Genomic DNA, 15224 nt, shown 5'->3' on the forward strand with positions numbered 1-15224 from the left:
GGGTCCCAGCCCTTTTTCCTTTGTTCAGTCAGCGCGGGTACCTCTGGGCTTTGAACTCAACCGAGCAATGTTTTGAGTGCAATTTCTTCAGAGGCATTTGAGCTTTGTTCTCGTTTTCCTGTGCCCATTTACCCAGTATCTCTCCCTAGACAATGGTTCTGTGCTTACATACTGCAGGCTGCTGCACAGCTTGCAGGGAGACAGAAATTCAGCTCTTGAGTTTGCAGCAAAAAGAATGCGCGTCAGCACAGGTGGCACCCTGTATTCCTCCTTGTTAAAACTTAATTGCTAAACCAGTAGTGATACAGAAATACAGTGAGTGACTGCAGCTTGCTCTCAGCTGAGCGCTGGAATCTGGCTACAGTGTGGTTCGGACAACCTGGTTGCCTTTTCAGCTTGTTAACTTGATTTTTCAAGTGTATTTACTGTTTTAGTGACAGTAAATGTTTATGCCTTATTTGCAAGTAAGTTATTTTTCCCTGTGTGCACTGGTCTCATAATTGCTCCATAGTATTTATTTAAATCAGAAAACAAAGGGGACGGATCTCAGACACACAGCAAGAAGTTTCCTGCTACAAACATGGGCGTTAATCCTTTTGGCACCATTAAAATTGAGCACGTGAGAGCTGAACTTTCATACTCAGGACACAAAGATCGCAGATGCTTTGATCCTAAAACACAAAGAGAGTACAGCTGTGCTTGTGTTCCATAGTAAGTGTACGGCCTGTGACACTTAAGGTGGGTGTCGGGAAAGCGCTGCCGCTGCAGGGGCAGCAGAGCAGACAGCTGCCTTGGGTAATCTATTCCACAGTTGCAACAGGGAATCAGAGTACCTGGATCACTTTGGTTTCAGGTCTGATGAGAGAGGGAGCAGGTTTTTTCAACAAGTGCATTTTAAGATCAACTGTTCTGGACTTTCACATTTAAAGGTTTCCTAATTACTTCTTTCTGTGCCCTTAGCCAACCAGATAACACAAATGAGCTCAGAGATTAAGTGTGGCCAGTTTTCCCAAGTAAAAATTATTTTTTTCCACAGTTAAAGGAACCAAAAGTGCCGTTTCAACAGCAGGAGGGCAAAAGAGCAATTTGCTGCTTATTACAGAACACTAAATTGTTGTACTTCAGAGGTACCTTTGCAGGTAAATTTTTCTTATTAACAATAAGAGTTTAAGTGGGTCTTACTATGAGTATTACTTCAAATACAGTCATGTTAAAACCAGTTGCACTCCAGGAGAGCGCTATGAATTCCTGACAGAAGGTAGTGAGGATGCAGCAAGAACGTGCGAGTTTGGGTTTTTTCTTCTTTTTTTTTTCCTCCTGTTGTCAAAGTGCAGATTCCATAGTTGTTCTGACAGTGCTTCTCATTGGAGCTGAGGGGAGTCTCACTTCTCAGGGCAGGGGTAGATGTTTTTCCCATTCGTGGCCCCTGCTGTTTAGCTTTGTATCCCCTTGCAGTCAGGGCATACTCCAAACCAGAGAGGATTTAACACTACAGGAAATAGTTCTCTTAGATTATTTTATATTGTGGTGGTGGGTTTTAAGCTTTTATTTTGGAATTATGTTTGTCTAAAGTTGAGTAATTTTCCTTTCTGAATCTCCTTCAATAAGCCCATGAAGACTGGCACCACCAGGGTTGTGTTGCAGGGGTCAGAACTCACTGCTACGGTGATCCAACGAGTCACAGGCTTTGTCTAGTTTTGAAAAGTTGAAGACACTAAACTGCAAGTGAGGTGATAACATGCTTATCTCTCATAATATCCAAGTAATTGCCACTGACATAGGAAAAATAGCAATTTGGGTTGATAGCTATTTGGTGCTCTCAGGCACTCAGCGGGTAAGGATTCGGCGCTCTCTTCATCAGAAGTGCGTGTCTTTGGTGAGGAGAGCTAGAGAAGCTGGAAAAGCAGGAAGGAGAGGAACAAGTGCTACTTGCACAGTCCCCCATGCAGGGATTTAGTGAGGGAAAGGAGGGAGAAGGATATTGAGTAAGAGATTTTTGGATGGACACACACAACCCCTTATTTAGTGCTTAAAGGCAACTTGTCTTTTAGGAGACTTAGGAATTAAACTAACTGTGGAAAACAGTTTCCTCCCACCTTTCCCAAGATGCCAAAGATACATTCAGAGCTTAATTCCAGGTACACAGATGTGCCTGCACCAGCCGCTCCTGAGGCTCAGTTGCCAGAGCTGAAGTGCTGCCCATCTGCAGATGTTGTGCATCTCTTGCCTTTAACCACCACTTGGTGACTGGGTACGGAGCTGCCAGGGGTGGGGGCAAAAGACAGTTTAGCCCAAGGCCCCCTGCTGCTGATTCGGTGCAGCACTATAAAGCTTGTACTTCTAAAAGGAAAACTAAATACTTTGTCACAAGTTGTAATTGCAAGTCTTAGGTCTCCTTCTAGTGGACTGCAGTGGACCAGAAATTAACCGGAGCAGCCGTTTGTTTTATGGCTTACACTAACTGTTAGCAGCCACTGGTGATATTCTGTATAATACTGGGGATGCAAATGTAAGAAAAAAAGTGTCATTGCAATGATGATTTGTCTGTGCAGCAAACTTGTGCTGAGTGCTGTAAATACATTCATGTTTACTGCTTTAAAAAGAAAATTGCACATTTTATCTTTCAATGGGATTGCCTCCCCTCTTCTTCCCTTTCCAAAAAGAAAATCAAAGCTCTTTTAGACTGATAACTTCAGGTTGGGGGGAGCTTTGCCATATTATAAATATATATAAATATATGTATAAATATACTTTTTTAAGCATGGGAGAGAACAAAAGAAATACTACATTATAGAGTACCCAATATAGATCATTATACAATGGAATATGCACAATTCAATAAAGATGTAGTTAAATTTAATAACCTGTTTTAATCCTCTGTCTTGCCATTTCCCTTCTTCATGAGTTCAGAACCCACATTCTGTTCTGAGGGAAGCAGTGGTTCCTGATGGCCTACAGGTTATCATATATATGCTCACTCTCAATCAAACTGCTTTTTATTGTTCCTTTGCACAGTTCTTTCCAGCGGGTCAGAGCTCGCTGTGCCAGTTAACACGGTGCACAGCAGTTACGGGTGTGAAGGCTCACCTTTCCATCATCTGCCTCCTCCTGCAGGCACACAGGGCTCTGCTCACGCAACAACAGCTGATGGCTGGTAAGTGTTCTGCAACACCTCTGGGCTCCACTGTAGGGAATCCAGCTCTGTTCACCCCCTGCTGGAGTATGCTCGCAGGCCAGCCCTACATCACTCACCAGCTTGTACAGCAGTGCCTGCAGCTGCTACAGTCATGGCGATTACAGCAAGGGCGTAGTGGCGCACAAGCGGTCAGAGGCGCTGCTGAAGGCAGCAGGCTGGATGACAAAGACCGCAGCTTTGCTGTGTGACGCGCTGCGCTCAGAGCTCCTGCCACAGCTGACCATCGCGAGCGACTGTCCCTGTCCTCGCCGTCTGGAAAAGCCTGTAGCCAAAGACAAGGAACATGACGCAGCAGTGGCGCGCTCACAGAACACATGGTGTGTGCTTTGTTCTTTTTATTTAGGGCTTGTAACAAGAGGGTTTAGTACACAGCAACAGTTAATTCCAAGTACAATTAAAAAAATTTAAAAATTGGGTTTTGCACTCACTGGAAGGTGGTTCAAATGGCACACACAATAAAACGTTACTGGCGGCATACAGCTCCCCAGAGTCCTGCAAGCTTGGTCATTTACAGTGGGCTCTGCACTCATCCACTGCAGCAGCAGTGCCAATAGCAAAAGCACAGAGTGCTTCTCCACTGACTGCAAACCAAAGTGGGGGTATCTGCTTTCAGAAAGAAGTGCATGGACAAAATCCATGTTAGACACTGACATCTCCAGCAAATTCATAGAAACTACTTGTCCATGCAAGTTGCAGAAGACACTTTTTCAAATGTGAAAAGAAGCACTTGGTCTTTACAAAAAAAAAATATCTCGGACATGTCAGCACTTAGCAAGGTGCTGTAATGGAAATGAATTTGTACACAGCTCTTCCTCATTAGTCAATAGTGGTAGGATTCTTAGGAGGTGTTAAGAGAAACAGGAACAAATGTACTGCAGACGTTTCAGCAGAGTCACCACGCTGATGTTCAGCAGGATGCTGGATGTAGGCTTACCTCTGCACAACAGGCTGCTGCTGACTGTACTGGTTTGTAATACAGCTTGTAAAGGTGCTAATAAAATAATTAGTATGTTTAGAGTACCAAAGAAAAACACTTCCTGCATGGGCAGGAGATTGCACAAAACACAGGGGTGGGTTTTGTTTGAATGAAAGCAGCAGAAACACCATGGTCTGTGAAGTATTCTTTGTAACAGCAGCTGGCAAACCTTGGCCACATCAAGCTTTCAGTAACCATCCCATGGACATGAGCTGGGAGGCCCACTGTTCTTGCAGCTTCAAAATCAAAAGTACAGCAATGGGACTGTTATTACACACTGGCTGCAGCTACTGGGAGGAGGAGAAAAAAACAAAACACACAGCAAGAAACAACCATCACAAACTGTTCCCTTCTTGCACTATTCTGGCCTCTGTGTAAATACCATTTTATCCACAAAATGTGGCAGTGCGTAATACTGAGATTCCTGAAGGTGATGCCCCATAAGCTGTAGTCCATCATCTAACTGCTAGGGCTCAATTTATGCCACCGTCTTCTCTAGAGAGGAGAGTTGTAAATACTTGCCTTAGTGAATGCAAAAGCTCTGTACATTTCTCACTGCTACTGTTGTCAACAGAGGAGCAGGAGTCTTGGTGCAGGTTTGTAATGCTTCCTGATAGGCTGCAGTGCTCAGCCAGTGACTCCATGCTCAATGCAAGTAGGAGCCACAGTGCCATGGTCTTTCCAACAGAATTCTCTAGCAGCTTCCAGCAAGTTGTCCTGCAGAGAATACAGACACCACCTGTTGCACAAGATGTCCCATCCCACCACTGGGAGGAGAAGCCCTCTGAATGGTCTCCAGTTTACCAATCCATGTAAAGTCCCTACCTTTCCAGAAAGGAAAAGATGATGCAAGTTTTGCTTTTGATTTATCCCTGAAGCCCAGACACATAACTAATCAAAAGAGAGCTCACTTCTAGCAGAGGCACATCTGCAGCACTTGCTTGAAGGCAGGAGAAGTTGCTGAGAAGAGCACAGCATTAAATCACCATCAGGCACAGGTGGGAGACACCACAGAAGCACAACGGGTTGCATCACTGCACAACCATCTTCCACGTGCAGTCAACTATGTGCACATACACACCAAGCCAGCAGCCTACCTTCTGCCAAAAAAGGAGTTCATGACCATCTGAAATGGCCCAGATAAAAGTGCCACTTTTCAGAAGCTGCATCATGGCCAATGTCAACTTTGCCTGTTACCAAGAACTCTCATCAGCAAAGAACATGCCCAAGAGCTGTGAAAGGAGAACAAACTGCTCTAGCAAGAAGTAGCTGGGTCTAAGCCTGTCTGGTAAGCCACAGAGCACTGGGACTGGGAAGCTGTGGTTCAAATGAACTGCACTCTCCAGCCCGTCAGGAAACAACTAACCACAGGGGCAAGCTGAGTCCCAGGAACACAGTCAGCATCCTCAGAACACACAGCAAGTTCTGCCATCTAGCCCTGGAGCCATGCTGACCTCTTGTCCTTGCGAGAGCAGAATTTGCAGCTTGCCTCTCCTGCCCCTCTCAACCCTCTGCTGCAAAAGCCAGTGAGAGAAACAAAGCAGCTGAAGGCATGGTAGAAGAAGAAAAGAAAAAAAAAAAAGAAGGGGTTGGAAGGAAAACAAGAACGATGCAACTGCAGCCATCCCTGTCAAGCTGGAATGAAGGCACCAAAATAACCTGCTCTGTACCTATAATAGATGGGGACAGAGTCAGCCAGCCCTCCTTTCATGCAGGCACATAGCAGAGACGCAGCTGTAGTTAACAGCTTTGTCCCTCGTGCCAAGAGCAAGGAAAAGTTTCTGCTACAGCAAACCAAAGCAAAGAACAGTGTTAGAGGATGCTCACCGCTTTCTGTGCACAATGAAAACAGCTGGCTGGGCTAAGGCAGCTCTCACAAAGTGAGAAACTTACTCGTTTTGGCCATACAGCACTCTTTGGCCTGTTCTGGAGTGTTTCCTTCCCCTATCTCTCACGCATCCACACCGCTGATTCGACAGCCTGTGATGCTGAACACCTTCAGCTGTAGCAGCAGAACTCAGTGATGTTGTGCGCCTATTAGAAATACTGAGGTGTTGCTTCCCAACTCTCCTTCTCCGCCCCCTTTTAAAGTAAACATGTAAATTAAAAAGAGAAGAGGAGAAGGTGGTTTTGGAGAGAACAAGGGACAAAACTGGAAACACAACCCTCACTAGCATGCAATCTATGTAACATTAATATACAGTGCCTGTTTACCTTGGCCTGGTCTATGACCATTACATCACATCATCCCCAAACAAGCCACAGAATTTAAATCTGTACAAAATAAAAAATATGCATAAAGCTCAACAAATTACTTTACATTAGTAGTACATAATAAAGCATAAAACCAGCAGAAGGTGACCCAGAAATTCCATCCTCAGCATCTCTTGCAGGATAAACAATTCCACATGCTATCAGCAGGAACCAAACTAACCCCATCAGACCAACACCAGTTCTTTAAGGAGCTTCACACATGCCACTTTCAAGGTTTTGCAGGAAGAAAACAGCGTCTTGGCTACACGGCTGTGAACCAAGCGGGGAGAAATGAACCTCTATCTTTGCACCAGTTGTACCTCCTGTAGGCTTCAACCAAACTCATTCTCTCTGCACCGTCACAGGAGTCAGCGCACTCTTCCACAAGCTCACAGCAGGAGATCATGTTCATCCACATCTCACAAACACACCTCACCTGTTTGTTTCCTTGTTCTTCCCCCTCGGGCAGCTACGGTCCCTTCCTGCCCAGATGTGCACCCAACTCACACCTCCATCCTGATACGGCACTAATTATCAAGCAAGGGGATTGGCGCCAATTACCTGTATCATTGCCAATACCATCGCAGACCCAGCTCCAGTAGCGGTCTCTTGTGCACTGCTCTGTTTTACGCACAGGCCAGAGCAGACAGCTGCAGCGTTCTCTCACCTTTGACAAGCTACTGTTGGTACAGGCTGGAACTTGGCCAGGAGACACTCCAGAGCTGTCCCAGAAGGTGCCCTGGCCCAGGAGGCGCTCACACCACACAGGTCAGCTCCATTTGTGGGCTAACAGGGCCGCAACAGGAAATTTAATCAGTTCACTCTGTTAATGCATCACATTTACCCAAATATAAGGTTTAGTCCTTACTAGGGGCAGACTAGAACAGCCATCACCAAGCAGCATTTTTAACTGAGTCTAGATTATTAATAAAAAGCAAATTATCAACACAAGGAGCTACAGAGCCTTCTTCACTTGGTATTACTCCACCCCAGATCCACCGGTACAGCTCAAAATATCTATTTCTTTATAATAATCAATGGAGAGGGCTGGGAGAAGAGCTAGGACAACTACTACTAGTTACTGCTTGGATTTCCATGGGAAACCAGTACACACAACAGCCCTTTTTACTTCCACTGAAGAGATTTTGGCATCAGACATGAAGACGACAATTGCCGTTTGTCCTGCCTCTGCACAGGGCTCTCACAGTACATATGCAAATCTAGTCATCAAGTACAAAATAGCCAATTTACAATACCTGATTGGATTTTTTTAAGATTATATTGTGCATAAGACTAAAGTTGGGGGTAAGTTCCTCTAGTGCAAGCAGGTGTGAATAGATTTGAACCTTAGATCACAGCCCCTAGAGTTTATGCTCAGACCCCAGGAGGACCTGTAAACTTTGTTTCGCGTTCACTGTCAACGGCATCTGTGAGTTCTGTTTAAACCAGCAGCACCCATGGCCAGTAGCTCACTGTGGAGAAGAGCACATTTACATCAGTGCAGAACACAAAACAAATCAGTGGCATCAACAGATGAGGAAACGGGGCTGGGGGTCCCCTGGGCTGCAGCCATCTCTATTGTCTAAACCGAAACGTGAGTGAATGAAAGCCAGCTCTGTGTGCCCGTGTCAGCCTACATATGCTGAGCAGCTGCAGAAGTGTTTATGCTAAAGATGTATCCAGCTCTCTGGAAGTCAGTTACAGGAACGGCTCTGTGTAGCAATCCCAGCATTTGCTAGCACACGACTGTTCTTCCAGCTGCACAGGAGCGTAGTGTAGAAACAGGAGGGATGTGCACTGGCCAGTAACCCTTCACCGCAAGCATCCAGGACATCCCAAGCACCAGGCACTGCTGCCAAGGGTGGTACCAGGATGGCACAGAGGATTCCTGAGACAGATCTCAAAGCCTGTCAGAAGAAGTCAGAATTTGAGTGAAGTATCAGCTACTCAATGAGTTTGTTACATCTGAATGGGTCAGCTTAATTCAACATCAGATGGCTCAGGATAGCCTCTGCTGGCAGCTGGAAGAGCCGCTTGTTCAAACAACTCAAATCACTATTGTTCTATAATGAGGAAAAAAAAAAAAAAAAAAGAGTGGTTGTTACAATTATCCTTCATTCAGTTATACTGGATGGGGCCCCAGAGGCTGGTGGAGATCTGGGAAGCCCTGACAGTTCCTGCAGCAGGAGATGTGGTGTTCTGTCCTCTGGTCTTCACTCCGAGTAATGCATGATCGACTCCACATAGTTCCCTGGGAAGAGCCCTGTCACTCCATTCATGACACCCTCATACCAGCCGTCATCGTTTTTCTTGATGACATAAATGATGGCACCTTCTTGAAACGAGAGCTCGTCTTCTTTGTCCTTTGTGTAGTCATAGATCGCCACCACTAGGAAAGAACAGAGCGTGACTGTTAGGAGAGGCACAGGGAGGAGGAGGAAAATCAGCCTGGTACAAAGTTGTGGACATTGGAGGCAGTCAGAGAACTTGCTGCCTCATCTGTACATGAGCAGAACGACCTGCTGAGAGGGGCAGCTTCCTCCCTTTTACAAGAGCTTGTGCCTTGAAGCACATGCACCAGGACTACTTTAACCCTTTTATAAATTGTATTATTTCCAGACCCACCAGAGGAAAAGTTTAATATTCCACACTTTTGGTGTGGAATGATAGAAGGAGGTGGATGTAAATCTCCATTTTAATGAACAATCAGACCTAGTCCAAGATTCATATATTAAATATATGTGCAAAACTAGATCTCTGCACAACTAACAGCAGGAAAACACAGAAGAGGGAGAGTAATAAGAGCTCTCTTCAGATCACAGTGAGAATGAGCCAAGGTGGATGTCTCAGACTTCTGTCAACCTTGGCTACCTCCACACTTCAATCTGCAAAATGCATATGTGCACTTCCAGAAGTCAGTCCCAGGTTATACAGTGCCAAGGTGGGTAAATCCCAGTTAGGAGCCTGGAAGGAGTAAGGTGGTTCTCTGAAACAACATGTATGCCGACTGTATCAGGGCATTTTTCTAACAGCTGTGGAATATTTTACTGAAGGCACAAAAGCTCTTAGGAAAGTCAAAGAAGTTGGACAAAGCACTGGCAAATATTAAAAGAGTATTGTCCTCAAGTGGCAGAAAATAGACATCAACTTGATATGTTTTTCCATTCTCAGTCCTATCATTATGTGTTCCATAGAGAAAATAAGCTATGCCAGACTCTGAGTACCTTAACAAATACACCAGTCACCGCTTTGAGCACTTGGCAATGAAACAGGCAGTGCTGCCATTGAAACAAAATGAATGTTGGACAGGGATCCTAAAATCTTGTACTGTGGATAGAAGGGAAGATACTCTAAGCCAAAGCAAGGAGAAAAAAATGAACAGGATGTGTTCATGAGCAGTGTCCAAGCATCCTATTAAACTCGTCATTCATTTCAAAAGAAAAGAGGTCATTTCCTTTTGAAGGAGCAAAAGAATCAATACAAATATTTACTAAGGAAACCAGAATCCTGAGGAGATTATAAAGTTAAATATATAAATCAGTCCTGGTGGAGAATCAGAATATGTACAGAGATTTTTTTTTTTAAATTAATAAATCTACCAAACAGGAGATTTCTATAATTTGACCAGAGCATATTTAAAAAACACATGTTGCTGGTTCTACACTTATGCCAGCACAGCTGTTGAATAAGGAAACAAAACACAAATGGAGAAATTAGTAAATTTTTAGCTTAAAAAACAGAAGTTACTATATGAACACTTCATACTTTCTATTGAAGTCCTTCAAAATTCCTTTTTCACTGCCTTCTATTCCTGCTTATTTTAAAACATTTCTTTCTAGGGACACTGCACTGTTATTCTTCATTCTCCTAATAATTATAAACATCCAATTCCTTTCTTTCTCATTTTTGAGTATACTCTAGTCCTTTCTTACACTGAATGGATTCAGTATTTCATGTTCACAAGTAGGCAACTCTTCCCTAAGTTTGTGATGAAAGTTCCCTTCTTGTTAAGCCTCTTCGAAAATTACCTGAAGCCTAGTTTTGTCTTTACATCACCATTGCTTCCTCTTGCACGTTACTTTTGTACTAGCAACGTTCTTCTCTCTAAAAGACTGTTGAGTCCTTCTGTCTGTAGCCCCACCAGTTCAAGCTGTGAGCTTGTCACAAACCATGAGCCCAGGCCAGTATTGCAAAAATGCTCCAGATGGGCCAGGAAGCAGCAAGACTGACTCAGGAGGTGGCATCCTGCCCACTGAGACTCAGCCAGGACCTCTTTTGCTTTCTATCTGAACACGTTTCAATAGAGATATGAAAAACAGAATTACTCATTTAGGTTGATATTCTTCCAATCAGTGATCTTTGGTTTTTCAACAGTTACACAGAGTTTGGCTGAACTTTGGTGCATCAAGCTGAGCACAAAAGTAGGCCAGACTTGATTATCCAACTGAAATCTGATAGCTGTGAGCACACACTTTCTCTATGTGGTTTGAGGGCAATTTTTCCCCCTGGACACCCATTTCTCTTCATCTGATTTGTGAACTGGGACAATTTCTTGCCTTATTGTGCCACACACCCAGACACACAGCTCAATGGAAAACTCCAGTGTGCTTTCCTGGACATGGCTGGCTGGCTGGTGGATCACAGCCATGTGGCAGCATCCTCAGGTTCAACATCCCGGTAACTGTATCCTACCTAAGAGTTTCTCCATCTGCTCAAAATGGAGCTGCTATTCGCTTCCTTCCTCAGCTGTAGGTTAGAGCAGGTCTTGGTGTTACATGTACCTCCCAAACCGCATGACCCTTCACAGAGCAGGATCATTCTGAATCCCAGCTCAATATACAGCAACCCCCTGTATTTGACACCTCCTTGGTGCCCCAGCTTCTACATTACTTTTGCAAAGGTTATCTAAACTAATCCTATTAAAAACGCTTTCATATGAACTTAAATAAGTGAACAGTCATACCAAAAGAACAAGCACAACTCCTAGGAACTGCTGCTCTACTTATTGGGGGTAATGGTGTCTGAACAGCCATTTCCTTCCATCAGGTTTGTCTGCTTTGAATCACGTGGCATAGAATCCTGTTTATAGGAACTTAAGGAGTTGCCACAGGAATCGTTATTGTGCAGTGGATAAAGCATTATTAGTGCACAGCAGGATAAATGTACGCATTCTTTGAGTATGACAGTTGTCTTGTAGCATGGGACTTTTCATTAACTTTTCATTGATACAAAACTTCTCTCCCAACTCCAGCAAAGCAGTCAAATCTCAACACATGGGCTCAATATAAGTAGAGCTCTTCATACAACTACAACTGAATCCACGCCTGTGTCAATATCCCATTTTTTCTGCCATCCTAAAACTACTGTTTAACAGTTCCTCATACACTGTAAGCACTTTAATTTATTACTTTAATGAGTGTTTTTAAGAACAGACCAACCTTTAGATGTTTTAGTCATCTAGTTTTCAAAATACCATCTCTACTAACTCTAAACCTACCCTTTTCTAAGTAGGTCCTTGGTGCCCAAGGAGGGTCCTCCTCAGCGTATGGATCACTGTACTCCACCACAGCTGCCTCCTCCTCCTCGTAATCCTCGGGAGGTGGGGGTGGAGGTGGAGATTCATCAAACACCGTCTCATCCACAGGCGGTGGGGGCGGAGGAGTATCTGAAACTGAAAATCAGCAACAGTATGACCACGAAAATGTCTCTAGAACCACAGTAACAGGTTGAAGTAATAATCTATATCCCAATTAATTGCACTGGGACTAATAGAACTTAAAGAAATACACTAGAGACAATAAAATTCTGAGAAGGAAGAATCGGCTTTCTCCAATAACATTATTCCCTTTTCCCCTCTCTTCACAATTTCAGACAAACTTTCAGAGGCAGCAGAGAAGGCAGAATTCTGGCCATATACAGACAAATCTTTCATCCACTCAAAACAAAAGCCACATCCAGTAACAAATCATAGCACAAGGAAGCAGCAAACTTACTGTTTTCTTGAACTCTGGCCACAAATCCCATTAGTGGTAACTGTGGAGTTACCTGTAGGATGGAGGGGGGAGGAGGAGCAAGGGAGGCTGCCGTAGAAATTAAAAAGAGAGAGGCATTCTGTTAGAAACACAACAAAGCAGCAAACAGGAAAGCAGACATCGTCACCACTCAGACAGGGCAGCAGGCTGCCAGGAAGCTGAGAGAAAAACGCCGACATTCAAAGAAAAATGGCTCAGGTGGTTTAAGCATATTTGAATCCTTACTTCAAGGAGATTTCTCTATTTTTAAAATTTCCAGCCCAGCTCTTTTTCATAAGATTAAGAATCTATGCTGAAGTACTTTTCTGATCTATGAGATTCCCTTAAGCTGAAGTTCGCATCATATGAACCGACCTCGCAAATACATCAAGAGGATTCTCCCCCTATAATCCTCCACCTCTCAGATCAAATTTATATTTATAGAGGTGACTTCAGTAACAGCATCCACAAATCCTTAGGAATGAAAATGTACATAACCAGTTTTCTCCAAAACATAGGCAAAAAAAACCCCATCAAATGAGGCGGTTATTTTAGGTGAAACAGAAACAGACACCTTTGAGAACTGGGTGCATGTGGAAGACACAGGACTTTGGAGCTTATTGGTAGAACAAAGCGCACTGTGGTGCTGCAGAACAACAGGGCTTGTTCCAGATGTGCTGCCACATCTCCTTCCCACCTGATTTCACAGACTGCTACACTGAACTATGAACAGCCCTTTTACTGGTACCACAACAACCGTCTTCATACAATACATATGAATTCAAATTTTAAAAATACACTATCAGCCAGTTGCAAATATTATAACACTGAACTGTGGTTTAAGCCAGGAATAAAAGTTTCAGTTATCTAGTTAAGTTAAAAAATGTAGTTAACTAGTTTTCTCTAGTTTTAGTATTACTTTGCAAGAGTGATGCAATAGCATTCTTTAAGCAAGTTGCAAGATTATTTTTCAGAAAGCACACCTCACGAAAAGCACAACTAAATAATCTTCTTGTTAGTAGTGGCACACAGAACATTTAGTCATGTCCAAAAGAATGAGGGAAAAAGGTCTATACTTCATGTGCCAGTACATTTATTTAGCTTGCAGAACAGAACTAAATTAACTTCAGACTAATTCCAGAGCCAGTAAGAAAGCTGCCAGGTATGATGTAGTATTTTTCTGACTTGATTCACATCATCATAGCAAATGAGAAGAACTCCAGGGTATTTAAAATTCATGTCTCAAAATTTGTTCTGTTTGCTTATTTCAGTAACGATTATCTGATGTGGTTTGAATGTCTTCTGTCAATCACATTCACATTCCTTTCACAACCACACACCCCAAACACAAAAAACACAACAGAGTAACCATCCTTTCTGTTGTAGAAATATCCTTGTACCTACATATAAAGCAAGCTCCTTTATCTCACCATTTCATTTATATTTCTTGAGAAAAACTGAAACACATCTCTAATTACAGCTTCTTTGACTTGAATAATGTGATCTCTAAGAGTATTTAGTTACTCCTCCAAGTGTAACCACAGTAGCTGGAAAAAGATTTGGTTTTGCATTTTTTCAGAGCAGGGTAAGGGAACTTGAATGCGAAGTCTTACTGAAATGCAGTAATCTTCATGAGTTCAGCATTCTTGTGCAACTATGAAGTCACTGCCTTTTTAATTATGTATGCTATAGAAGTGTTCAGTTTCAAATGTTTCCTCTATTCAACATCATATGGATTCATACAATTCCATATGAGACCAGCTTCAGTTTCCTAGGTCCCTTCAGTGCCCTTTGTTCATGTGTTACGTATACTTCCTTGAAAGAAATAATGAGGCTTTCCATGTAGAAAAATAAACTTAAATACTGGTATCTAAGGCTGCAAAGTCAGAACACTTGTTAGGTGGCATGGCTGACAAGAGTTGCTTTGGGACAGACACATGCTGAGATCATTTAGGGTTTGCATTTCTTAATATTTTCTTTTCAGTCATTAAAAATGTCTCACCATGAAGTGGAGAAATTATGTTATTTTAGAAGTGGCTTTCAAAAGAACAGGACAAGGCAAGTCTTTCATTTTCCTGTGGACTGAATAAACAAAAAACACGATGCCAACATACTAAAAAATGGAAGCGGAAAAAACAGTAGCACTGTTTTATTGCCAAACAGCCTGCAAAGAAGAACAAGCCATAGCTGGCACGCTCCTCTGCTGTTGTACGGTCTCTTTTGCACCTCTTGCATTTGTGTTCTCTCCCTCTCTTCAGGAATGCTGAGAAGCAATTGTGGCCCCTGTCCTGACCCCACTAACCCTGACACAACAGCCCCTCTGTTCTGAGGGTTTTCATCTATTATGCATTATGCTTGAGAATCCTCTTCTTTCAAGGTATGGGCCAAGAGAACTCCAGTATATCTGTAAAGCTAAGAAATTCTGTATTCTGCAGGTATATTAAAAAAGTCTCTTACTACAACTGCTTATTTATGCTGTATCAAGTATGCCAGTATAATTGAAGTATTGTGATTTACAGCTCAAGTGACTAATCACCATAATCACTATCTTCTTTTTGGCTACACAGACTGAATTGTGGTTATGTAACATTTAAAGTCTATTTGGCCTCTTCTGTGATTACCTATTAACGATGCAATGGCAGCTTGGAGCGAATTATCCCTTTGCTAAAGCAGAAATGCACAGCAGTTGTCAGAAACTCCCTGGATATCCTGAAAATCCTCGTTAAGGCACAGGTAATCCTGAAAGGTTTCTTTTATTACTACTACCCTTTCCTGCTGGTCTATTCCT

At 43.1% G+C, this 15224-nt stretch overlaps 1 protein-coding gene across 20 annotated transcripts in view; it reads right to left on the reverse strand.

Moving 5' to 3' along the window:
• Positions 1 to 3516: 3516 nt before the first annotated feature.
• The window catches only part of ABI2 (abl interactor 2), a 61191-nt gene continuing 49483 nt past the window's right edge, over positions 3517 to 15224 (reverse strand). For 11 of the 20 annotated variants that reach the window (XM_065069956.1, XM_065069955.1, XM_065069946.1 and 8 more), the window contains 3 exons: positions 12419 to 12505; positions 11923 to 12096; positions 3517 to 8814 (listed from right to left, as the gene is read on the reverse strand). In XM_065069956.1, coding sequence (XP_064926028.1) covers positions 8639 to 8814; positions 11923 to 12096; positions 12419 to 12505 — 437 coding nt within the window. In that variant the 3' untranslated portion in view covers positions 3517 to 8638. The remainder of the gene's footprint in view (positions 8815 to 11922; positions 12097 to 12418; positions 12506 to 15224) is intronic. The other 9 variants (XM_065069950.1, XM_065069965.1, XM_065069964.1 and 6 more) reach the window with 1 other exon arrangement.

The sequence above is a fragment of the Columba livia genome, chromosome 7, assembly GCF_036013475.1.
Source record: "Columba livia isolate bColLiv1 breed racing homer chromosome 7, bColLiv1.pat.W.v2, whole genome shotgun sequence".
NCBI classification, from domain to species: Eukaryota; Metazoa; Chordata; class Aves; order Columbiformes; family Columbidae; genus Columba; species Columba livia.